Below are 25,650 nucleotides of genomic sequence, written 5' to 3' on the forward strand. Positions count from 1 at the left end.
CCTTCCTTCCAGGCAGTGTCTGATTCCTGGGGAAATATGGAAACTACAAAAAGTTCGATTTAAAAATTAAAGACATTTCAAACCCAGCAAGCTCTTACATGGAAAATGAACCCTCCAGGTGCGTTATTTTCAGTGTGGTTGAAACTATTTGTAGATTTCTGCTTAGAATGGCATAAACTCACAGGAACAAAGGAAACTGGAGAGACCATCAGATGGGGAGCAATAGCCACAAAGGAAGCTGTGCAGAAAGTAGCAGGGCTGAGAAAGCTGAGTACCAAGTGCGTGAAGAAGAGATGGTTAGTTCTCACAGGAACATACAGCAAGTCCCGGCAAAGAGAGATGCCAGATACTGGGGAAAACTCTGACAAAGCCTGGAATGGAAAACAGGAGTAGTGGCTAAAATTGGTGACCAGCACCCCACACCTTGGCAAAAGGCTGACAGTTTATTTTATGGACTCATGTTGGCTTAGTTTCTACAGACCAGGGACTTTAGATACAAGAGAACATGAAAGAGAGGCACTGAAGTGAGAGCAGGTGGCTTAATGAAAATCTGCACCATGTATTGAGCAAACAGAATACTGGCTGCCAGGCAGGTTTCTCTCTAGAGGCGATAAGTGGTCCAGGACAAAAGGCTTACAGATCTGACATCTGAAGGACTCTAGTGAAACAGCGGAATCCACACCCAGTTACCTGGGCAATGAACAGTCAACAGGAAGGTTGAGCCTGCCTCCTTTCTGATCAGTTTTTAGTATAAAAACAAAGACAAAGGCCTTCAAGAAAGCCTCCAACATAAGAGACCAAAATAAACAAAAAAAGCAGATTGCAGAAGAGACAAAGCAAAGTAAAACAACACAAATTAACACAAAATAACACCCCCAGAGACATAGACATTTTATCCAAGAAACAACAACAAAAGAATATTATAATACAAAGAAAGGACTGGCAGAGTGTGTGGAGGAAATATCTCACCCAGAAAAGCAAAACAAAAAGCCAAAGAACTGAAAAGGAAAACCAGAGGATCAAACCAGCATTCAAAATCTCAACAAGAGGAGTGCCAAAGAGAAAGAAGAGAGAAACAAGGGTGGAGGATCAGCGAAACAATACAAATACAGCTCCCAGAATGAAGAAAGAAAAAAAAGGTTTTGTTTTTCTAACTAAAATAGTTCAATAAGTGTCAGCATTAAGAATGATAAAGACACAAAAAACACATATCAGTTCACATGACATATAAGGCAGATGGGGATTTAAGAAAGTCCTGTGATTTTTCAGAACCTTCCCCCAACCCCATTCCAAAGGCCACATACAAAAGACTGAGGATTAGGGTGGCACTGGCTTTCATAGCAATTTTGCAAGTCAAAGAAAGAAAATATTGTCCAGTGCCATCATAGTTCTGAGGCAAAATTAATTTCAAACTAGAATTCTGTAGCCAGTGAAATTAAGTACCCAAATATGAAAGGGCAGAATAAAGACATTCTGACATGCGGTCTTTAACATTTTGCCACATATGCATTCTTTCTCAGGAAGCTACTAAAAATTCAACAAGTTTTAACCTAATCAGTCAATCAACTGATCTATTAAACAGCAGCAAAAAGCAAACGTGTTCAGCAAGAAAAGGAAATGCATGGGATCCGGGAATGGGCTTTGCAAAGCAGAAATGAAGGGAAGGCCCGATGATGGTGCTGGTTGTGCAACTATTCTTCAGGACATCCAGAAAGCCAGGTGGCTCCAGGAAGGGCGCATGAAGAGAGTAAAAACGCTAGTTGAGTTGAGTTGAATAGTGTGGATATTAGAATTCAAAGACAGTCAGTTTAGGACATGTTTGGCTGCAATTTTCTAAAGATCCGATTCAGGATGGCCTAAATGATAAATGGGCATCTTGATAACCAGAGGTATGGGAAGAGGCAACTTCAGGAGCTGATTTGTTCGGCAGTTCAGCATCACCATTGTTCAAGATTCTTCCTACCTGTTGCTGCCCATCCATTCTCTGCATGCTTTTGACCAACTCATAGCTGCAAGATGCTGCATGCCACAACTCTAAGCCTCTGATCTGCACACACCAAAGCTGGCCACAGGACAGGGGCTCTCTTCCCTGAGGCTCTATCAGGAAACCTTCCCCAGAAACAACACTTCTCTATTAAGGCTCCCTGGCAAGGCTCCTTCCAACCAACCACTGACTGAAGGGATGGGCCCAGGGTTAGTTCACAGTGGTGGTCTATTGCACTAGACCCACAAGGGAAATATCTAAGCCCAGTAGAATAATAAAGAAAGCTGTGAAAAATCTCAGCCCGTCTGGCACCCACTCATCACACTGGGTGTAAAATGGTGAATTAGACCCAGTCAGGATATCAGAGCCACAAGGTAAAGATTGTGAACATCAGAATAAAATGGGAGGCTAGTGGGCTGAATAAATTAAAAAAAAAAAAAAAAACGAAAAAAAAAAAACAAAAAAACGAGGAAAATGGTACCTGCTAGAGCAGAATTTAAGTGATTCTCATTAAAAGTTTGGTAAATAAGAGGAATGTAGTAAAGTAAGCAAATGAAAATAAATGAGGCAGTTATTAATTCCAGGATAAATAAAATGGTTTAGGAAATGTAATGACAGTATACTAGTTATTTCAATATTTAATAATTCATGTCAGTTTAACCTATTTATCAAAAATGATATAATTATACTGGGAACATGAAGAGAAAAGAAGTGGGGGATGAGTGGTGGTGAAGTGTTAATCTATATTGTCCCATAACAGGAAGTCAAAAGAAAGTGCCTGAACTGCTATGCAAATCCCTCCCCCTTAAAAACAAAAAACAAAACCAAACAAACCACCAAAAACTATATATTTAAAATTTTAGCAAAGCTAAACAAGTTGGAAGTAGTTGCTTCTGGGGAGGGCCAGGCAGGGGTGAGGAGTAGGATGGCAGAAGGATTGCAGCTTTTGTTATATACTTTACTAGAAGCCCGGAGCAAAAATTTGTGCAGGGTGTGTGTGTGTGTGTAGGGGGGTGGGGAGAGAGGGAAGTGGTCCCCTCAGATTAGCATGCACCCTCTCCAATCTGGGACCCCTCGGGGGATGTTCGACTGCCAGTTTAGGGATCCGGCCTAAACTGGCAGTCGGACATCCCTCTCACAATCCGAGACTGCTGGCCCCTAACCATTCACCTGCCTGCCTGCCTGATCGCCCCTAACAGCCTCTGCCTGTCTGCCTGATTGCCCCTATCTGCCCCCCTGCCAGCCTGGTAACCCCTCCCACTGCTCACCTGGTCGCCCCCAACTTCTCCCCACCTCCTGCCTGGTCGCCCCATGCAGCTCAGTCATCCTGTGATGGCATCCCAGACAATTTGCATAATCCTCTATTATTAGTATAAATAGTACTCTAACTTTTAAAATTCTGTATTTCATTTTATTTTTTTAGTCTCATAGATAGAAAATAGTAGGGTTCCCCACACTTTTTGAATGGACTCTTTATATGTTAAACACAACTCACAATGTATTAGTCAAACAACAGCAAGCTCTGATGTTGCCTTTCCCCCCATTCACTTCTAGACGCATCCCATTCCCCCAGTTGTCTCACCTCCACCCTTATACTGGGCTGGTGGCAGGGGTCTGGGAAGTGGGGGTTAAGGGGATGCATGCCAAAGAGAAGTACAAATGGGTCAGCTCTTTTGCTTTGGGTGGAGTTCAATGTTCCAGGCAGGAGAAGGTGGCAGGTCAAGTCCTGGGACCCTGTTGTCTTGTCAGGAAAGGCCCAGCAATTCTCCAGCAAGTGTAGTTACAGTGACAGACCCCGTGGGCATCATGTTACAGAGGCTACTTGGAGAAAGCACCAAGCTTGATATTGAAGGTAGTCAGGGAGGGTTATGTGAGCATGAATGCTCTACCAAACCTTCCAAGCTTTGTTGCTAAATGCCAAGTGCAGTTATATAATTTAAACATCCTAACTGAATGTAATTAAAACATCTGCACTGTTAACAAATTAGCATCTACCTCCTAACTCAAACCCTATAGGTTCAACTACTTGAAGGACAGTCCCAAAGAAGAAAATTTCATCAAAAGAAACTATTTATAGGGAAAGCCCGGATCCAAAGATAGGCAGATTTCCCTAGTGACCTTGACCTTAACAAAGCTACCCATTGTGATCCCCTAACTCAGTGGTCAGCAAACTGTGACTCGTGAGCCACATGCGGCTCACAAGCCGCCGTTTGCCGCTCTGTTGACTAATGAGTTTGCCGACCACTGCCCTAACTCACCTAGCACATTCTCCCTATTAGCCCTAATTTCCTCGAGTAGATTTCAAACAAAATCTAACGTGGAACGCAACTCATAAAGCAGCTAGCAATGTGGTTGCCCTGGATGTAGGGTACCCTCCAATCCCTATATCCATCAAAGCCCTAAGGTGAATAGTTCCTGAAGTTCAGCTCACAACCAGTAAGTCCCACCTCACTGCCCTCCAAACTCGCTTTAGCTCTTCTTTCTACATCCTGCTTTCCTCTGAGGCCCCCTCAAGTCCCAGCCCCTCCTGGAGCCTTCAGACTGCTGCTCACAAAGGATGTCTTCCCCTGAAGCAACTCATGCAACCACTTTCTATGGATTTGGTTGGTCCCACTGCATCTGACCATTAAACCTTTTGCATCACTACCTCACACTGTGATTAACTTACTACTCAAGATGATAAAGAAGATGGCTTGAATTCTTTTTTTTTTTTAAGGGCATTTTTAGAAAACATTTTATAAATAAATTCTGATACAAAGAAGAAGCACATATACCAAGTACACATATTACCAGTGCGGTGGACCCTAGCCCCTCTCTCCACTCTGGGAAAACAGATCAGACGAGAAACATTGATTCCATCTTGTTAATTGTTTCCATCTACACAGACAGTTTTTCAAGCAGCATTTCCACTCCTTTGCTGGTGCTTTTGTTTTTCTGCAATGTGGGGATCAGGCTTTTCAGTCCAGCTTTGACTTTGCTTGCAACTTCTTGATTGGAACTCTGGAGAAGGCTGAAGAGAGAAGACGAAAACTAAATTTCATAAAAATCCCTAAATCGTCTGCCAGTGCTACCTGCAGCCACATTAAACAAAATTTACTGACTTGTGAGACAAACCTTGTAACTATAAACACATTTTTCCATCATATAAATGACAGGGCTAGTAGAGCCTACGTTCTAAAACCACATAAATAAAAACTATTTCATAGTCACTCAAGGAAAACCAAGAGCAACTCTGTTCCATATAGAATTGGTCCTGCTTTCACTCTGACACTCTTAGTTCTAACACTCTGCATTAAAATTATTTCACTACATGTATTCTATCTCCCCTTCTCCACCTGAACTCAAAAGCAGAAACCTGGTGTTTTTCTCCATGGCACCACGAGTACAGAACAGATGGCCACGAGTGCTCACTGAGCCTCTGAATTCACATGAATGAACAGGTGCACAGAGAAAGGTGGGGCCGTGAAAGGGAAGCAGTTAATGGCCTCCTTACTGAACTCTGCAGCTAAATCATTTAGTGAAGGGGTGAAGAGCTTTAACTTAGCACTTAACCGTCTTCATCTGAAACCTGCCTGTCACTCAATAACAGTATAGCCATAAGCAATGCTATTTAAATTCTCTATAACACTCTTGACCTGTAAAGTGGGATCAACAACAGAATCACCTGCCTCCTAACAGGGTTGTTTTGGGGGCTCAAATGATCTTGTATGTAAAGCACCTAGCCAGAGCTTGGCACTCGGTAAGCATTCAATCAGTGTGAGCCATTAAGCAAAAATAACATCAGCTCTGCTTCTGGAGACCTTGCTGGAGTGACCCATCACCCTGAGGCAGGCTATAGGCAGGTCCTTCATTTGTGACTCAGGCAGCACCCCAGGGCTAAATTTCCTGCCCCCCCTTCCCCCCCCCGCCACTTCAGCAGGACATGTACATGTGAACTTCTTAAACATATGCTTGGTTAGCATTGTTTAAAGTGCCTGGTCCCTGTAACTTTCATCATGTGGAGAAAGAGGAGGATAAGCTAGCAGCCCCAAGCAGCATTTTCTCACTCATGGAATATGAGCAACAAGTACTGCTTGACACCTATGAAACTGAAAAGTAAAGTGCCCTTTCAATAGATCTGTGACTCTCTAAGCAATTTTATTTTAAACACCTTGGCTAAGCATATAGTCACCTAATGTACAGTGATAAAAGTTGATATTTATTGAGCATGTGTATTGGACATAATGCTAAGTATTTTATATGTATCATCTCATTTAATGTTTTCATAACAACACAGAACTATTATTTATTTCATTTTACAACCAAGGGAATTAAGATTCAGAAGCTGAATAAAGTGCTGAAGGCCACACAGTGACCTGGGACTGGAACCCAGGCAGTTTGTCTGGAGCTCATGCCTTTAAGTGCTAGACAGCTCTGCTTCTTTGGGTGAGCTTTCAGACTGCACACAAGGCCGATTCTCTTCTTCACCCAGAATGCTTTTTCACTTAATGTGAAAAATATTTAGAAAAAAAAGAAAATTGCAAAGGTTTGAAGTAAACAGATCATTTTACCAAACAAGTCAAGCACTGACAATATTCAAAGAACCAAACAAAAATGATGACTGTATTAATAAATTATTAGGATATCTATGGTTCCACTTTCCTTCGGAACCCCAAATACTTCATGTGCTCCTGCTCCAATTCTAAGCAGTGTTCCATAAGAACCTATAACACCCCCCATATGTTTGCAATCCACCCAAGGGCAGCTCAGATTGATGAGAGAGCTCTATAAGTTAATGTTATGGCACTGCTGAAATTTCCAGTTAATTAAGTATAATGAAAGAACGTGTGAGTAGATGGTCACATTTCAAATGCCTGATAAAGAAATTTATATATAAAAAAAGAGAATGTTTCAGCTTATAGATTCTGGGTGTTAAACATCAATTGAAAAATTAATTTTAATGGGAAATGAACAAAATGATATATGTCACCCATGTGTGTAGATACTGATATACCTGAAAAAAAAAGAAATGTTCATATGAAATGTGTATGTTTGGGTATATTATATAATTAAATCATATATTGAACAAATACATAACATTTACCAGCATTACAGATGAAATTGCATAGCACTTGCATGTAAAATACTGAGGGAAATTCAAACTAAGATTGGTATGTTTTCCAAACTTCAGTAATGCAGCAAGGAAAATCAACAATGATTGCTTTAAAACAATCTACAAACCTACTTTAAATGAATGTTCTTAATAGACGGTTTCATCTGGGAATAGAATATATAAATTTTCAGTGACCTGTAAATTATAAACTTAACATATGGTGTCTAGAGAACAATATGTAAGTTAAGCATATGCCTCAATTCACAAATCATCGGCTTTCTATCCATTTTAATTAGAAATAAACAATACACGTGCAGACTTCAGAAGCAAATGCTTTTTAAATAGTTGAAAACAATGAAAGAAGATTACATGTAAATCCAGTCACAATTTGAAAAATAACTGTCAATGTTTTCATAAGGACAAGACTAATTCATTAAAAAGTATATACAGTCCTGGCTGGTACGGCTCAGTTGGTTGAGTATCAACCCATGCAATTCCAAGTTAGGGCACATGCCTGGGTTTGGGCTCAATCCCCAGGAGGGGTCATACAGAAGGCAGCCAACATAAGTTTCCTTCTCTCATCACTGTTTCACTCTCAATTTCCTTTTCCCTCTCTCTAAAAATATCAATAAAAACATGTTTCTTTTTAAAACATACAAATACATTTTGGTCAAAACCATAAGTGATGTGACAATTAAATGATTACTTTGAATGTTATAATTCTATGATCCCTGACATCGAAAAGAGGGCAGATGAAAAAAAAAAAAAACTAGAAGGACTGATGGAGAGAGTTATATCTGCTTTCTACTAATAGCTATATTTGTATAAATCATGAGTGACTGAAAGTAATACCGGACAATGGGGAGCAAATGGTGGAATGAAGAAATAAACGTGAGAAGTCTTTTGCATGAACAAGCATTCTGGATGGGGACCCTGCACAGAGAAACGCACACATGACACATACCTAGAAAGAATGATGGCACCTCGATTTACACCAGCCCACGACTTCAAGTTCTTCATACCGACATGCTCTACCAGCGTTTTTGCAAAACAACCTGTAAAATATACTGAAACTTAGTGAACATCGTAAGTCAAGATTTAAACCCCCAATCTTCCTCTCTACTGCCCTAAAATCTGTAAGTATGTTTTAATAAAAAGAGTTCTCTCCCAAACTCCCTTAAGACTAAAAATTCATGTTCAGGTTTGTAATGCATTTTTGTAAAGCCATTTCTTCCTAATCTGATTCAAATCCTAAGCTATGTTAGCAGTAATAACTCAAGGGAGACACTCACGTGGTCATGTTTGTGCTTCTTTGGCGTACTCAATGACTTAACCCTGACCTGAGAGGTACTCAGGAAGTAAATGTTTGATGGTAGCACCTATACAACACATGGAATCAATGTATTTCAGTTTTTGAATCTTGGTGGGCCTTTATGTCTCACTTAACCAAGAAAGTATGATAAAAGTGATGCTAAACAATTCTGAGGCTAAATCATGATAGAATCACTCACCTACTTTGTTCTTTTAAAACCAAACTCTACAAATCTGTAAGGAAGCCCAAGCAGTAGCCTAAGGAGAGGAACTGAGGTTGTTGGCTTCAACCATCGCCAATCACTGTGACAGTAGACTGCAATCCCTAGCTGAGCAGCACTCTGCACAGAGAAAATACAAGCTCCACCAAAACCTGATCAAATGATTATTTTTTGAAAACCGCTGTTCTGAGGTAACTTATTATATTATACAGCAACAGATAACCAAGGCAGCCAGCCACTCTCACGTGGTGCTGTGAAAATGACAAACACTTCAGGCATATGACAGGGCTGTCAGTGCCTTTAATTAAGAGAAATGAAACTATCAATACTAGAAAATTCCTGGCCTTTGAAAAGATGATTCAGTACACTTTTTTCTTCAAAATATAAGGAGCTTTTCTCTTCTACAAAAAATTTAGTGAAAAATAGCTGTAAGTCTCTATTCTCAAAGGAAGAGTGAGAAGTGACAGCTCTGCTATATTGACTGCCTTACTAACCATTAGAACTGCAACTTGCCCAAAGACATATGTTCACAATCTGTCAGTTTTTTTCAAACACAGTAATAGAAAGCCCAAACTACTCAAATGGGGAAAGTCTCTTTAGTGGCTCCAATACCAGATGGAGGTGAATTTACTAGGAGAAGGTCTGGTCAAAGACAGGACTGAGAGGGGAACGGTATGCAACTTTTCAATTAGATAAGAGATGCTGTCTTCCTCCAAGGCCGAGCTTACAGAACAGCCATGAGGTTTATGAAGAACCAATAAACACGAAGCTCTGGCTTGCTCTTTGGTCATATGTATTTCAATGCCAAGTAGGCACCCGTTCAAAATTCTCCAATAAGGAGAATTTTCTTCTGCATATCCCTTCCTCAAAACTAGAGATAAATACCAGGCCTTTCAATTGGAGTAATGATACTCACAAATCTCCCCTCACCCCCACCCCCAATGCACTGCTCTCACCATCCTCAAGAAATAGAATGGTGTTTTAGAAAGCTAGCCAAGCCCAGTCAGAATTCTGAAGTAGCAGAGAAAAGAGGAGTAAGAGGGGGGAGGGAAGGAAAGAGAAAAAAAATTAAACGATTTTAGGACACAAATTTCTAGCATTTACTAAAGCGCAACCATCAAATCATTTCTTACTCAAGGACACTATTTCTGAACACTCAAGAAACTCATTTGAACTTGCATGGCTGACATTAAGTTCAGGGATGCCAAGAATTACTGAAATCTCACTTAGGCTACAACCCAGAGGTCAAGTTTAACAGCCTACCTTGTCTTCCGTTTTCTTTCATCTTTTTATCTTGCTCTATTAACCACTTCAGAACAAGGTGTCCTGCAGGATGTTCTGCAATGTGAAGCTAGGAGAGATGAATTCATTAATTTACAAGCTGTTTTCATCCATGTCTTGGCCTACAATCCATTCTACATCACCATCCTATACAATAAAGAGGTAATATGCAAATTAACCCTCACACCCTCACACAAGAAGGTTGCCCCCATGTGGTCAAAGATGGCCAGCAGAGGAGGGTAATTGGAGGCAACGGAGCCTGCAGTTGAGGGAAGGCAGCTGGGGGGGGGGGGACCAGGCCAGTAGGAGAGGACAGTTATGGGTGACCAGGCCAGCAGGGGAGGGCAGTTGGGGGTTACCGGGCCAGCAAGGGAAGGCAGTTTGGGGCGACTAGGTTTGGCTCAGTGGATAGAGTGTCAACCTGTGGACTGAGGAGTCCTGGAATTAATTCCAGTCAAGGGCATGTACCATGGTTGCGGGCACATCCCCAGTAGGGAGTGTGCAGGAGGCAGCTGATCAATGTTTCTCTCTCATGGATGTTTTTAGCTCTCTAACCCTCTCCCTTCTCTGTAAAAAAATTCAAAATATATTTAAAAAATAAATAAGATAAAATGAAGACAGTTGTTCAAGACAACACAGCCACTGAGAACTAGTTTAGGCTGGGCTTCATGAATCCTGGTTTTAAAAGCACCCCCAAAAAGTTCATCTTGAAAATAAACTCACCACTTTTCATACTGCAATATGTAGTTCTGAGGTACAAATACGCCTATGGGACAGAACCCTTTAGCAGAAACATTGAAACCTAATGCTGAATGTTGACATACAGGCATTATCTGATTCCAGCCAAGAAAGCAGCTTTTTAGCTCAATCTTACTCCTTTTTCAAGGCCATATCATTGTTCCCACAGTACTCAGGATCTCTCCTTCTGCAGCACGGGAAACAAGGGGCCCAATTTCTTTAAAAATAAACTTTCACAATGCATGCTCCCTATTTGCTATATGATCAGCTTTATGACAGTAGGGGCCAGGGCTTCTCTAAGATCCACAGGCTCCCATATGCATCTATCTGTTTGTCAGGGACTTAGCACCTAGTGCAGGACAAGGACCTAGTCCTGCATGATCTGGCTTCTGCCTTCCTCTCCTCTCTGCTAAGCGATTTCCAAACCCTCAAGTCTTCTGTTCTTATACAAGTTGAGCTCCTTCCTTCCTTCAGGCTGCTGGATATGCTCTTCCCTCTGCCTAGAATCTTCTTCCAACCATTCTTTTTTTTTTTTCTTCTTCATATATTTTATTGATTTTTTACAAAGAAAGGGAGAGAAATAGAGCTAGAAACATCAATGAGAGAGACATTGACCAGCTGCCTCCTGCATACCCCTACTGGGGATGTGCCTTCAACCAAGGCACATGCCCTTGCCCGGAATCGAACCTGGGACCTTTCAGTCTGCAGGCCAACTCTCTATCCACTGAGCCAAACCGGTTTCGGCCTTCCTACCATTCTTCACTGAGCTATTAATCCTTTGGGTCTCAGTTTAGCTTTCACTGCCCCAGGGAAGCCTTCTTGGGATAGGATGACTCCCACTTAGAATACCATAGAACCTGTAGTTTTCTTTCACAGCGCTTATTTCAATGTGAAATGATTTTTTTGAAATGATTATTTTTTATTTAAATATTATGTACATGTTCACTAAAATTGTAAGCTTCTGGGGAAGAGGGGCAGCGTTGACTCAAATAAATATAGGCAGAGCCTATCAGAAACAGCGAAGACTTTTCACTAAGAGGGAATTAGGGGAGATGTCACAGAGGATTCTAGGGACCCTGAAGGGTGAGAAAGCTTTCTGCATGGAAAGCATAGGACCACAGGAATATGGGCAACACTCGAGACTGAGGGAAGAAGCATGGACAAATGCAAAGAAGTTCAAAAGTTCAGAACAAATTCAAAACAGAATGAAGAGCATAGAATACACTAGAAAGACAGCTTGGGGCCAATCATGGACAACAGAGAGACTTATTTTTACTCATGGAGTCACTGCAAGGCAGGGTTGCAAAAGCACTGTTTCGAATTCCGTTTTCAAACGCACTGCCGATATGCAGTGAGTGAGACAGTTATCACTGAAATCCCCCCTGCAGCGCTCCTGTCTGGCTAAGAGCACATACCTCTCCATCCTTGCCGCCAGGATGCAGTTCTGCTACTGCCAAGCTGGCAACGGCATTCATGGCAGGTTGAACGTCTCCAATGGCCGCTCCCAGAATGCAAGGCACCAACACACAGGCAGACTTATCTAGCACCATTTCTTGGGCGTGATCTTGCAGGTAGCTTAACAGAGCGGGGGAGATGGACTCTAAGAGCTCTTGGCGCCGGATCTCTGTATCTTTTTTACTGTTGGAACAGGTTGAATGAGTAGTAAGGTGAAATAAATGACCAAGGAAATATGGTGATTGTATTTTCACAAAAACCGCTAAACCATCTGTAGCACACACTACTGTAATTTTATCTTTCTGTTACGCATGCACATAAGTGATTTGAAGGTGGGATGTGTCTTTCATGCTTGTGTCCTCAGGATGTGGCTAACATCTGACATAGAACCAGCACTCAACAAGTGAAGCTTGCCTTACGTAATAAAAAAACAAACCCAAACCAATCCAAAACCCAAACGACGATCAAGAATCTTCTAAGACAACCCATGTTTACACTATTCTATGAACTCTATTCTCTAAAATACTCAATTATGTGGTATCAGTAGCTTTAAAAATAAAGCAAAACCAAAACAAATCACACACCTAAGTACCTACTATGTACAAGAGGCTCACAGGCATTCTTCCGGCACTTTTATTTTATTTTCAAATAAAAACGAGTACAGGTTTAAAAATGGAATTCTCTTTTGGAGTTTTGGAGAGAGAAGGGGCATGAGAAGGGGCCTGCATGCAGATTTCTGGAAGCAGGCACTACCGAAATTAATAATCCAGAGGACAAAGGATACAAGTTGTCTACCGTGCTTACCTGTGTGCGTTTCCATCTCCTTTCCGCAGAACTTCAATGATTTCTCGTACTGTGTGTGCAGGATCTCGGGGGCTTAGTAGGTACAACAGGACCTTCCTCCCATATTTGTCATTTAATATGTTAGACAAGGAACTAATAATTTCCTGTAAAATTACAGAAACAAAAAAAGTGAATCTGTATGCTCAAAGGATGCTTGGAATCCGAATGGCAAAGAAGGATACATACTGAACTGTTTCCCCCAACATACTTAATGGAAAATGTGCAGCAAGCTGTGAAATCGTCTCATTAAAGCACCAGAGATACACACTCAGAACACAGAACAGATTCTCTGCTGTGACTAGCATTGCTGAAAATCCAAGGAGATTTAAAAACACTTAGAGCAGTTATCTTCAGTCACTATATAACTGATATGTCTTAGGCCACCATTACCAGAGCAGATCAGCTAATTTGCAGTTGCACGTAAGTGTAGCATCAGCATTGATGAAGACCATTCTTATTAGAATTTCCCATTGAGATGTATGTGGAAGGAGATAAAGAAACTCTGTTAAACAGAACAAGTGGATAAAGGCTTTTATAGTTTGGTTGCTCATTCATGGCAAACGAAGGCTACTTAAGTATCACTCAGGAAAGAAAGAGGGGGTAGGGAAACATGCAGAAAAACAACACAGAGCAGTTACAAGTAACTACACTCTATGAACAGTAACCTCTTCCAGTTGTATGAATTTAAGGAACAATGGCAATGGCATCCCTACCTCAAATAAGCTCCTGTGTAAATTTGCTGTCTTCCAAGACAGAAAATTCACTGTTTAAAAATCCCTTTACACTTAATAAAGAATGCACAACAGAAAAATCATCAGCTATTTCCCCCTCTAACATTCCTATTTCATGCCACAGCCATGTGGGTTTTAGCACCAGATATTCTCCAGAACTGGCTGGGCCATAGAAAGAATTAGGTACAATCACGCAGGTGTATAGATGAGGAACCAGAAAGAGGAGAGGTAACTTTGCCACAGGATGTAGAGTATCAGTGGCAGGACTCTGACAAGTTCTGGTCCCTGATTCTAACTCTAGTCTCTTTCAAAGAAAACAGAAGCTCTAAAGGAAATGAATTCTCTATGAGGTGATATACTCGCTACACTACACTCTTTTTATTTTTAAATATTTTATTGATTTTTTAGAGAGAGGAATAGAGAGAAATATTGATCAGCTGCCTCCTGCACACCCCCCACTGGGGATGTGCCTGCAACTAAAGTACATGCTCTTGACCAGAATCAAACCCAGAACCTCTCAATCCACAGGCCAATGCTCTATTCACTGAGCCAAACTGGTTTTGGCCAGATCTGCTATACTCGCAAGTGCCTATTTATTACAATGAGATCAATAATTTTAATGCAAGAAAACAAACTAAAAATTAAGTCAGTCATCACTTCTCCCAAGAAGATATAAAAATGGCCAATAGATATTTGCAAAGATGCTCAACTTCACTAGTTATTAGGAAAATGCAATCAAAACAATGAGATACCACCTCATACCTGTAGAATGGCTACTTTCAACAAATAAGTAACATGTGTTGGAGAGGATGTGGAGAGGAAGCCTCATTCACTGAAAATGTAACATGGAACAGCCATTATGGAAAACAATATGGCGGTTCATTAAAAAATAGACTAGATGCTGGGACCGATTTGGCTCAATGGATAGAGCGTCGGCTTGGGGACTGAAGGGTCCCAGGTTCGATTCTGGTCAAGGGCATGTACCTTGGTTGCGAGCATATCCCCAGTAGGGGGTGTGCAAGAGGCAGCTGATCAATGACTCTCTCTCATTGATGTTTCTAACTCTCTATCTCTCTCCCTTCCTCTCTGTACAAAAATCAATAAAATATATTTTTTTTAAAAATAGACTAGAGTTACCACATGACTCAGCAATCCCTATTCTGGGTATCTACCCAAAAAATTTGAAAATGTTTATTCATAAAGATATATGCCCTATGTTCATTGTAGCATTATTCATGGTGGTCAAGATATGGAAACAATCAAGGTGTCCTTTGATAGATAAAGGTGTGGTACAACATATAATGAAATACTACTCAGCCATAAGAAAAAATGATATACTGCCATTTGTAATACCATGGATGGATTGTGAGAATATCATGCTAGTGAAAGAGGTCAGAAGGAAAAAGTAAAAAAAAAAAAAAGTCATATGATTTCACTCATGTGGACATAAAACTGACAGTGATAAATGAACAAATGAGTAAAAATTCATAGACACAGACATTAGTATGGTAGTTACCAGAGGGAAAGGGGGTGAGGGGATGGAAAAGAGTAAAAGGGGTCAAACATATGGTGTCAAAAGGAAATTTGACTTAGGGGGTGAACATACAATGCGATATATAGAAGATGTATTACAGAACTGTACAGCTGAAACCTATATAACTTTATTAGTCCATGTCACACCGATGAATTTAATTAAAAATAAAATAATCTTAAAAAGAAAAAAATTAAGTTAGTCTTCAAGTATGAGGCCATGATACAGCAAAGTCATGACCTGAGTTTGATGACACAAACCCAGATTCCAGACACATTTTCTCTTTTTAAAGTCTCAAACATCCCTCATTTCTGGCACAAAACACTTAAGTGCTCACTAAGAAACAGACCCTATCTGAGAGTGCTATGTCCATCATCTTAAACACGCCTCACAGAATGATGACAAAGGTACTATAGCTTACTTTTATTTTACATGTAAGAAGCCCAAGGTTTAACAAGTAAGGTGACTTAAAGTAGATAAGTAGAGGTCACACACCCAGGACATGATCGCCTCTTTTCATGATTCTAAACCCCACTCTGCTCTTCTACTTTTGAAGAAGTTGAAAGTCATGTATAAAGATTTCCCTCTGCAACATAAAGGTTTTCAGAGAACAGGTGCAATAGACCTAACCACCTCAAAAAGAATAAAATTTCAAGGAAAATGAACTTAAAATTTCAATAAAAAGGGCAAGATTGTGTGTACAAAATTGTACACTTCACAGAAGAGGGAGCTCTTTTGTAATTTCAAGGTAAACATGACCCAAAGTGGATTCAACATATGCATTAAAAAAAAAAAAATCCTCACCCGAGGACATGCTTTTATTGATTTTAGAAGGGAAGGAAGAGAGAAACATCAATTGGTTGTCTTCCATATACCCTGACTGGGTTTCAAACTCACAACCTGGGTTTGTGCTCTGACCAGGAATGAAACCTTCAACCATTCAGTACCCAGGAAGTCACTCCGACCAACAGAACCACACAGGTCAGGGCTCAACATATGCATTTTTGATAATGAAGTATTTAGTGCCACAAATATGGGTTACCGTTAGTATGGATTTTCCTATTTAATGTTTAACCAACCAACTCATGAGAGGACAGATGTTTAACTTGCTGAAAGAAAAGAGTGAGGAGAATACATAGCTTAGGCCAATTTCTATAATCATTTAAAAACCCCACAACCTTGCTGTCCTAAAATACTACTATTGACTATAATACCTTTAAAACGGTTGCTTAAAAAACAATAAAAAACACACACACAGAACAAAAACTCAAAATGGGTGAAGTATTCAGTGAAGAAATATAAATGGCTGCTATTAATCCTCAATATATTTACTTTCTCTGTGGGTTCCACACTTAAAGGACTAGGGTAATAATATACATAGACACGGGCAGAAAAGCTTTCACCTTAACAAGAGAAGCTTATTTCCATGTACAAACTCTACTCAAGGACTAGTGCCCAAACTCATTGAACTTTACTGCCTTTCAGTTTGTAATTAAGGAATTAAGAATCTAAAGTTATGTTTGAGTGTAAAATCACTTAATTCTTGATTTCACCCTCATTTCAGCTTCCCTACCACAAAAACGTATCTAAAAGGAAACAGTGTGAGTGCTTTCATATTAGAGTATTAATTCATTTCTCTTTAACCTAGTTACAAAGAGGAGAGAAATTTCTAGCGAGGAGAACATTAATGAGTAGAGTACATGGAGAAATAGGTAAGAACCAGTTAACTATTGCAACTATTGATATGGTTGACTTTTTTTGCTGAACTCAGTCTTTAAGCTCAAGCAGAGTAGCCTTTGGCAAATCTTCTAACCTCCTCACACATTAATTCCCTTACCAGTAAAAGGAAATGATGAACCTGCCTGACTTGTGGGCCATTACCAGGAGCAAACTGAAAATTCACGCTGCAAACTGAAAACGGCTATAAAGTCATATACATATACGTACACACACACACACACACACACACACACACACACACACATATATATTACACGTTACACGATGCAACAGGTTTTGCAGTGGTTCAGTGGAACAGACACGTGACTCTGTATACAAACATATGCAGCATATCTGGCAACCCAGTAATTTTGTGCTAACTAGATACTTAGAGAAACAAGAAGACATACAAGAATGCTCATGGAATAATTTGGAATAGCAAAAAGTAGTGACTTTTTAAAATTCTAAACAATCTAAATGCCCAGCTACAGAAAATGGAAGAATAAACTACAGTATATTCATAGTAAAACACTATTTAGCATTGAAACAAATGATTTAGAACAGGAGTGGGCAAACGAAGGCCCATGGGCAACCTGCAGCCTCTTTTTGTACATCCTACAAGTTAAGAATGGTCTTCACATTTTAAAGGGTTAAAGAATAAAAACAAAATAAACAGGCAGCAGAAATCATATATATCCCACAAAGCCTAAATTCTATCTGGCCCTTTTAAAAAAGGCTTGCCAACTTCTGATGATGAATTCAACAAACACAGTATCAAAAGAAAAAGCAAGTTACATGAGAAAATATACATATTACTGACATGGAATCTGTAAACATGCAAAATAGTACATCTACTTATAAGCAAAAGGAAAAGGAAATGCATGTGAATAATAAACACAAAATTCATCACCATGGGTGTGGGTGTGGGTGGATATGCAATCAGGAACAGGTACACAAAGGGCTTAAACTTTTACTGTATTTGTCAAGTTTCACTTTTTTATCAGACAGTAGTCAGCTCAATGTCCACTGTATAATTCTTTATACCTTTCTGTATGTTTTAAAGATAAAATATTTCCTTTTCAGAGAAACACTGCCATCAAAGCAGGTGCATCATAACAACAATTCTAGGATAAATGTATAAAATTGGATTAAGTACATTTATTTTGGAAAGTAAAATAGGTGGGGAAAAGTGTGTATCTATTTTTTTTTTTTTTAGATTGATTTTTTTAAATTGTTTTTTATTGATATTTTTAGAGAGAAGAAAGGAGGGGGAGAGAAGCGTCATTAAGAGAGAGAAACAGTGATCGGGTCCACGGAACCTAACCCTGGGCGTGTGCCGCGATGGGGAAATGAACCGGCAACCTTTGGATGCACTGGACGACACTCAACCAACGGGGCCACACCGGCCAGGGCGGTGTGTGTATCCATTCAGAAAGGTGAGGGCTCAGCTGACCTGGCTGTTATTTCAGCCTGGTATTTCAGGAAGTTTGACTACCCTAAGAGAATCCTTAGCAACATTTTCTTGTGTATTTTGAAAAGCAACTGCATAGTGCAACAGGTTTTCTGGTAGATGGGTGGGGAAAATGCAAGAGCAATTAGCATTCCAGAATTTCATCACTAGCTACATAATGTAATGATACACAGAAGCAATTGAGTATTTGTCAGTTAGAGGCAAGAGATCAGTAAATCAGGCCATTCTCGGAAAGCTGCCCTGAGTATGAGCAAGTCATTAGGAATGTGGGTTAAATAGTGGTGGGAATCAATCTGATAAGCACAAAGAATTGAAACTGTTTCAAAAGCAACTTTCAGTGGGCTAAATCTTTGGGAAAAATCCAGCAGACAAATTGTGGCAAATCCTGAAGGAAGTCTGCTTTTTCTTGAAATCTATCTGGAACAATTATGCAAATTTTACTTGCCCTGAAAATATTAAACAAAAGCAAACTTTGAATAGCCCAGCCTGTTTCCATTTTCATGAAACAACTTTATTCATTAAAGAAAAAAAAAATCTATGGCCTCACATCACTGTCACTGGAATGAAAAACAATCATTATTGATTGGAGTCAAAAGGGTAATAAAGTTACAAGGAACATGTCAAAAAACTCAGTTTGTGACATGAAAGTCTCGCCAAATTGTTTCTTCCCACAATCTTATCCCAAGGGAAGTCATCACAATCTTAAAACAGTCAAAGGGAAAGTTGGAAAATGACAGCAAGGGCATGAGAAACTCACACACACTGGACCGACAGTTGGCATCTAAGAAAAATCTCCTTCCCCTCTGCTAGCTCTTACATTTTCCCATACACTCAGCTCTACTGGTCCAGACAGGCTGCAGAGAGGCCACAGCACTGCCACACGCCAACAGGTAATGTCTCTTTCTGAACTCCATCTGCTTCTCTCTGCAGATGGCATGAAAATAGTTTTTGTCACTGAGATTTCTCCAAGGGCCCCATCCATGGTATCAGAGAGAAACGCTTGTGTAATTTTCAGATGAATATTTCTGTACAGATTATGTAGTTTTTACAATGTACCCAAGTTTTGTCCTTGCAACCAATGCTGCAATTTCTGAACCCCACCCCTGCAACCTCTATTGCATCTCCAACACTACCTGCACACTAGAAATAAAGGAAGCGATGAGTAGAGCACAGATTCAGAAGTCAATCATTGCAGAATGAAGGAAATGATTTCAGAATGCAGTTTTTACTGTGGAGTAATTCTTTCAAGAGGACAGCTCAGTTTTCTGAAGGCAAATTTAGGGTTAAATAAATTGCATTCAATTATTACCACTTGTGGTCATTATACTAGGCTAGAAGGAATTGCTGAAATGTAAAAGGCAACTACAATAGTATTTTCATTTTCATAATCATTTTTATTCTGATTCCACAAAAACTCTTTTCATGAAAGCTCTAGAAAGGATCACAATTGAGCTTTATTAGATTTGCTTCTCCAGCTCAATCAGGACAGATGGATCACAATTGAGCTTTATTAGATTTGCTTCTCCAGCTCAATCAGGACAGATGTATGGACAGGCTGGGTAATTGTGCAGTGGTAGTTTCTCCACAGAGAGAGGGAGAAAGGTCACAGGTGTCCTCTGCCTATATATGAGCTCTTGAATAATTGAAGAATTACTATGTCCACGAATTGCTAATCAAATCTAAGTTCTGCATTGTCATTTAATATATTATATGATCTAAAAAGTCATGTTATTCTAATTTAACCATTCTTTTACATATTTAAAACAATATTATTAATATTAAATTACTAGATTATGGCTTATACAGGAATAAAGCAAATCACCCAAAGAGATTTAACGTCAACTAATAAATAATGAAATACCACCAGGGAGCAAATACTTCAAAGTCTTTACACATATACATGTGAAATAACACAAATCCACAAATGATATATCAATGTAACTTAAATTCAAGACCATGAGAATTACTTACAGATATGATTATCTGCTTCACAAGCTTAGTATCATCAATACAATCAAACGCTGCCAGTAAAACCAAATGGGAGTATTGTCCCTGTAAGAATCGAAAGCCAGGAAAGGTTAAAAAATGCACAGCTTCTCCCTTTTATTCCACCCATGGAGTCACTTTATAAAGGTTACCAACATGGTAACCTAACAACCCAATACAAATAAGAGGGATAAAAGCCATTCAAAGGAATTCTTATCAGGACCTAGTTAATAATATTCTAGGTTGATTAAAAAAAAAAAAAGAAAAACAAACAGAAAAGCACATTCTTCAATATCAAATAGCCTGGACTCATTTTTAACTAACCAGGACATAACATCTTTCAAAAAAACAGGTACTCTGTTAATGAATAGCTATTAAAAAAAATTAAACTAAAAAAGAATTGCCATAGGTTTAAAAACAAACAAATCCAAGAATATAAAACATATAACACTATTATATAAACTCAAATATAATTATACATATACAAAGTATACAAAAATACATGTATCGAATACACAGAAAATCCTAGAACATTATAATGTAATAGTCACCTCTGGGTTGAAGGACAAAAACTTTTAATTTTCCTTTATATATTGTCCAATTTCTTTAAAATAATTCTACATAATTAGACTAGAAATTCTAAAAATAAACAAGAACATACTTATATACTGAATGAGAATAAGATAAAAATAATTGTTTTTAAAAAGTATAACTGTGAATTTCGCAATGGACCGATAGAATTATTCCAGGATGCTGATATAGTTCCAAAGAGTTAAAGAACTACTTTATGAAAAAGAAGAAGAAAGTGAATTCAGAGTTTGACGCCTATTCTTCTTGTATCCTAGATAATAAGAAACTTTTTATTTTTATTTTGAGAGGGCATTTGATAGCTCTCTTCAGAGCCCGGTCTGATGAGTATGGCAAAAAAATAACATTTCAGTTAGACAAATAACAAAAGTCTAACATCTTACTATATAAAGACCAAAAATCTACTAAATTGGGCAAAGACAATGAAGAGTCAGTTCATTGAAAAAGAGAAATACAAATGGCTTTAAGCATATGAAATAATGCTCATTAATGAAGGGCAATAATTAAAACAATAAAATATAATTTTCCACCTATTCTATAGGCAGAAGTGAAAACCCTAATACTAATTTGGCAAAGTTCTGGAGAAAAGTAAGCACTCTTTTTTTATGTTGTTGGTGAGAATGCAAAGTAGTTCAACTATTTCAAAAGGCAACTGATAATATCTGAAAACTTAAAATGCATGTACTTTCTGACCCATCAATTCTAGTTCTAGATTTATCTTATAGCTATGCTTTCACATATGCAAGGAGGACATGTACTGGAGTACTATTTGAAATAACAAAAAACTAGAAACTACTTAAGTATCCAAAAGTATGGACTGGTTATATAAATTATGAAACTAACATAATGAAATATTATGAAGTCATCAAAAAAGTGAGTTTAGATAGATGTACATATATATGTTGAAATAAAATGACCCCTCAGACAAATTAAGTGAAGGAAGCAAAGTAGAGAACAATGTGCATATAGTATACAGCTTTGGTTTCTGATTTTTTTAAGTCTGACACACAGGAACATGCCCAAGCACAAAACATCTGAATACAAAAATAGCTGGTACACAGAATTTAAGTGAGAAATAGACAATGCACAATTACAGTTGAGATTTAAAGATTCTTTCAGCAACTCATAGAACAATGATCAACAAATTAGTAAAGACTTTGATTATCTGAACAACACTATCAACCACTTTGATCTAACTGACATTATATAGTACTATACCCTATAATTCCACAAGACATATTCCTTTCAAGATACCAAAATAGACCAGGTTAGGCCATAAAATAAGTATTTAGAAAAGAATTGAAATAATAGAATATGTCAAGATACCTCCAATATTTGGAAATGACACACTTTTAAATAATCCATAAGTCAGATCCATGGGTTGTATTAATTTAATTCTCCCCTTGAGATAAAAAATACACTGCGTTGTTAATTTCTTATTACCATCACAATACCATGCGGGGATTAGTTTTTTCAAAAAATCTGTTGTTATAAATAAACTATGAAGTTAAAATAATCTAATTTTATTACTTAAATATATCTTTTACTACTAATAACTTTTAGAACTTTCTACTAACATCTTGTTTATATTCATTTTTAATTTAAAATATTCAAACTTAAATGTTATACAAAAAGACTTACTTGATGATGAATAATAAATCATAAATTATTCTCATACTCTGAAACAACCCACTAGAGAATCTGATTTCATTTTGTTACAGAAAAGTTAGCTGCCTTTTAAGTGGTTTAATACTCTCCTCCTGGTCTCCAACCCTACAGAAGACAATAGGTATGTATGCACTCACACAGTAGCAAATGTGCTTGAATTAATATTTACTATATTAAGATGCTAGTAGTTCTCATTAGATTTTTCATAGGAAAAAGTTGTTGATATCACTACTTTTAGTTCTCCAACAAATAAGAGGCTATAAAACATATTATATAAAATAACTCAAAAAATGTTATAGGATTTGCTACTACAAATACAGGGCGGGAAAAGTAAGTTTATAGTTGTAGGTATGCAAAACATTAATGAGGTCATTAATGTCTTACAAAAACTTTGTATATCCTCTAATTCACCAGGAACGCTGTTACAACTCCAAAGGATCCCAAAGAACTGAAAAACTTACCTAGAATTTATTCTAGGCAGCAATTCCATACATAATTAACATGACTGAACAAATTCACTAAATAACATAGCAAATATCAAGTCTTCGAAAAATATCTAATAAAAGTGGGAAATTTGTCACTATGCAATGTTAAAGGAGAAATCTCATTTTGTGTAAGTTTATTATATAAAAACACCTGCAAATGCATAGAATAAGATTGTAATAAAATAAAGAATAAATTTCTTGGTAGTTTTCTTAATTTTTCCAATTTTCTATAATAAACATCTCATTTTATTAGCAATTAAAAGAAATATTATGATACTTACATTAGCCACCTTTTCAACGTAAGTCTTCATTGTTTTCACGATCACTTTCCTGTCCTTAAAAAAGAAAAATTGTCTCAATTTTTAATTATAGATTAAAGGTATTTCATAGGTAAAATTCTGATTTAATATTAAGTTGTCGTTAGAGAGGCTTTATACTATCCTCTAGTCTCTATTTTCATTAGTGAAAATAGTCATACAGCCAGAACAAAAAAATTTGCAATATATTAGCACCTTACATTTGTATGTGATACCCATTCAGACATAAATATGAGCCATAAAATTATCAGTTGTAAGGCTAACTTAGTGAAATGACCTTCTTTTACAGTAAGAAATGAGAGATCCGACTTCCAATGTTTGAACAGTATTCAAATATATAGTCTATGGCATTTCATACATATTTGTAGAAATTAAATTTGTATTAATGTAAAAAGTGGACAAAGTACAACTGTCTTTTGAAGGCAGAATTATATTGATCAAAGAAATGAAAATCAGTTCTGTTAAACTTCTGTAGTTAATATGGTCTTCCCCCTCAAATACTTAACATCTGTATGAACAAATGCGTAACTATTCACTATCTCCCTCTCCCTGCATTTTTCCCATTAAGATAAATAAATATTGTATTGATTTGATTGACAGATCCCTTCCCAAATAATGACAACTCAAGATTTTTATCCAGCCATGAAAACAATCGCTGTTATAAATAAATTATAAAGTTAAAATAATCTGACTTTACTACTTAAAAATGTCTTTTATTACTATTACCTTTCAGGACTAGGCCCAAAGAAGGCCAGTTCTTGAGAGGCCCTGAGGCACAACTTTGCAAAGACAAGCAGTTTCTACACAACAAGGTCTGGACCAAAGGAGACAGAGTCTAAGGAAAGGCAGGTCAAGCCCTTACACCTACCTTGGGCGTGCCATGCCACAGGCAGTGCATGGCCACCCTGGCACCATCGTGTGTGTGCGCCAGGTACACCACGGCTTCACGGATGGCTTCAATCATTTCCTGGGGAACAAATGCCATGAAGACTTCAGTTTATTCTTTCTTTCTGCCTTCAAAACTAATCTGTCCACTAGGGAGCAGTTAGGCACAGAGGATGAAAAAGATTATAGGTAGCAAACAATTGTTCATTTTGTAGACAAGCACATGCATACATATAATCTTTCTAGGAATATTCTTTTCCATCAGGAGTGGCAAATACTGCTGACAAGTAATTTCTATTAAAATGTACTTCTATTTTATCAAATATATCTGTATTAAGATATACTTCTATTTTGTCAACTATATCTGTATTAAAATGTCTACTTAAAGAAAAATGCATATATGCAATATATTCTAAATGATTTTTTAAGAAAAAGAAGGCTAGGAAGTGGCTATGGCAAAAAGGTAATAGAAAAGCCAGATAAAATAAATGAAAAGCTGTTTCATAAAAGGGAAGAGAACCAAAACACTAGTTTGGGCTAAAAAATCTCTCTTTTTTAGTTTTTCACTAGATCACTTCCAAGAAATCACATTAATAATTCACCATCAAAGCAATAAACATTATTTCCCTAATAAAATTAATCTCTATATTAGACTAGGCCAACACTATCAATGACTTCAGTTAAAAAAAACAAAACAAAAATCCCAATTGTTAATTTCTTACAAGGTAGTCTGGCTTAAATTATATTTTGGAAGCTAAACATATAGATGTAAATGAGTTCTGGCAGTTGACAACTGCAGGGACCCATTTTAGTCCATTCCTAATGAAAAAATTTGTGTTAAATAAATAAGTACAAAGTCTCCTTCCAGGAGAAAGGAAGGTGGGTGCCTATTTTCTTCAATAAGGAACAAGCGATTCCATCCTTAATTACCTTACAATCCTTACCCAGGATGAATCTCAACAGCACAGATTTCAACTTATGGGCCAAAACTTATGAATCTCTTCAAAGCTCTCCAGCTGGAGAGCTATACATATATTCCAATTATGCTTCCACTATCCCCAAAGGGTTTTTTGTCTCTCTTTTGAAAATGCCCGCAGGGCCAGAAGAGTTGCCTCACTACTTTATACTGACATGGGGTTCCCAATGATTGTTTTTGCTATTACTAAAACACATTTAACACTAAAAGGAAAGATTTTTCCACCACTGAATGTATTGAAATGATAATTTTTCAGTTCTGAAAATAGTCCTACCTCAATACATCTAGAACTGTGAGACACTGTACTGTGCAGGGACGGGAGAGAATTCCCCCAAAAAGCAGCAGCAGCTATCTATGGTCATGAGCTA

General features: G+C 38.0%; 1 protein-coding gene across 6 annotated transcripts in view; it reads right to left on the bottom strand.

Annotated features, from left to right (window-relative positions):
* Positions 1 to 4,652: 4,652 nt before the first annotated feature.
* The window catches only part of PUM3 (pumilio RNA binding family member 3), a 34,427-nt gene continuing 13,429 nt past the window's right edge, over positions 4,653 to 25,650 (bottom strand). For 3 of the 6 annotated variants that reach the window (XM_036433924.2, XM_036433928.2, XM_036433925.2), the window contains 8 exons: positions 24,290 to 24,388; positions 23,386 to 23,439; positions 20,349 to 20,429; positions 12,887 to 13,029; positions 12,043 to 12,265; positions 9,872 to 9,959; positions 8,041 to 8,131; positions 4,653 to 4,994 (listed from right to left, as the gene is read on the bottom strand). In XM_036433924.2, coding sequence (XP_036289817.1) covers positions 4,862 to 4,994; positions 8,041 to 8,131; positions 9,872 to 9,959; positions 12,043 to 12,265; positions 12,887 to 13,029; positions 20,349 to 20,429; positions 23,386 to 23,439; positions 24,290 to 24,388 — 912 coding nt within the window. In that variant the 3' untranslated portion in view covers positions 4,653 to 4,861. The remainder of the gene's footprint in view (positions 4,995 to 8,040; positions 8,132 to 9,871; positions 9,960 to 12,042; positions 12,266 to 12,886; positions 13,030 to 20,348; positions 20,430 to 23,385; positions 23,440 to 24,289; positions 24,389 to 25,650) is intronic. The other 3 variants (XM_036433926.2, XR_004987184.2, XM_036433929.2) reach the window with 3 other exon arrangements.

Source organism: Pipistrellus kuhlii, unplaced genomic scaffold (assembly GCF_014108245.1).
Source record: "Pipistrellus kuhlii isolate mPipKuh1 unplaced genomic scaffold, mPipKuh1.p scaffold_m20_p_12, whole genome shotgun sequence".
Lineage (NCBI taxonomy): Eukaryota > Metazoa > Chordata > Mammalia > Chiroptera > Vespertilionidae > Pipistrellus > Pipistrellus kuhlii.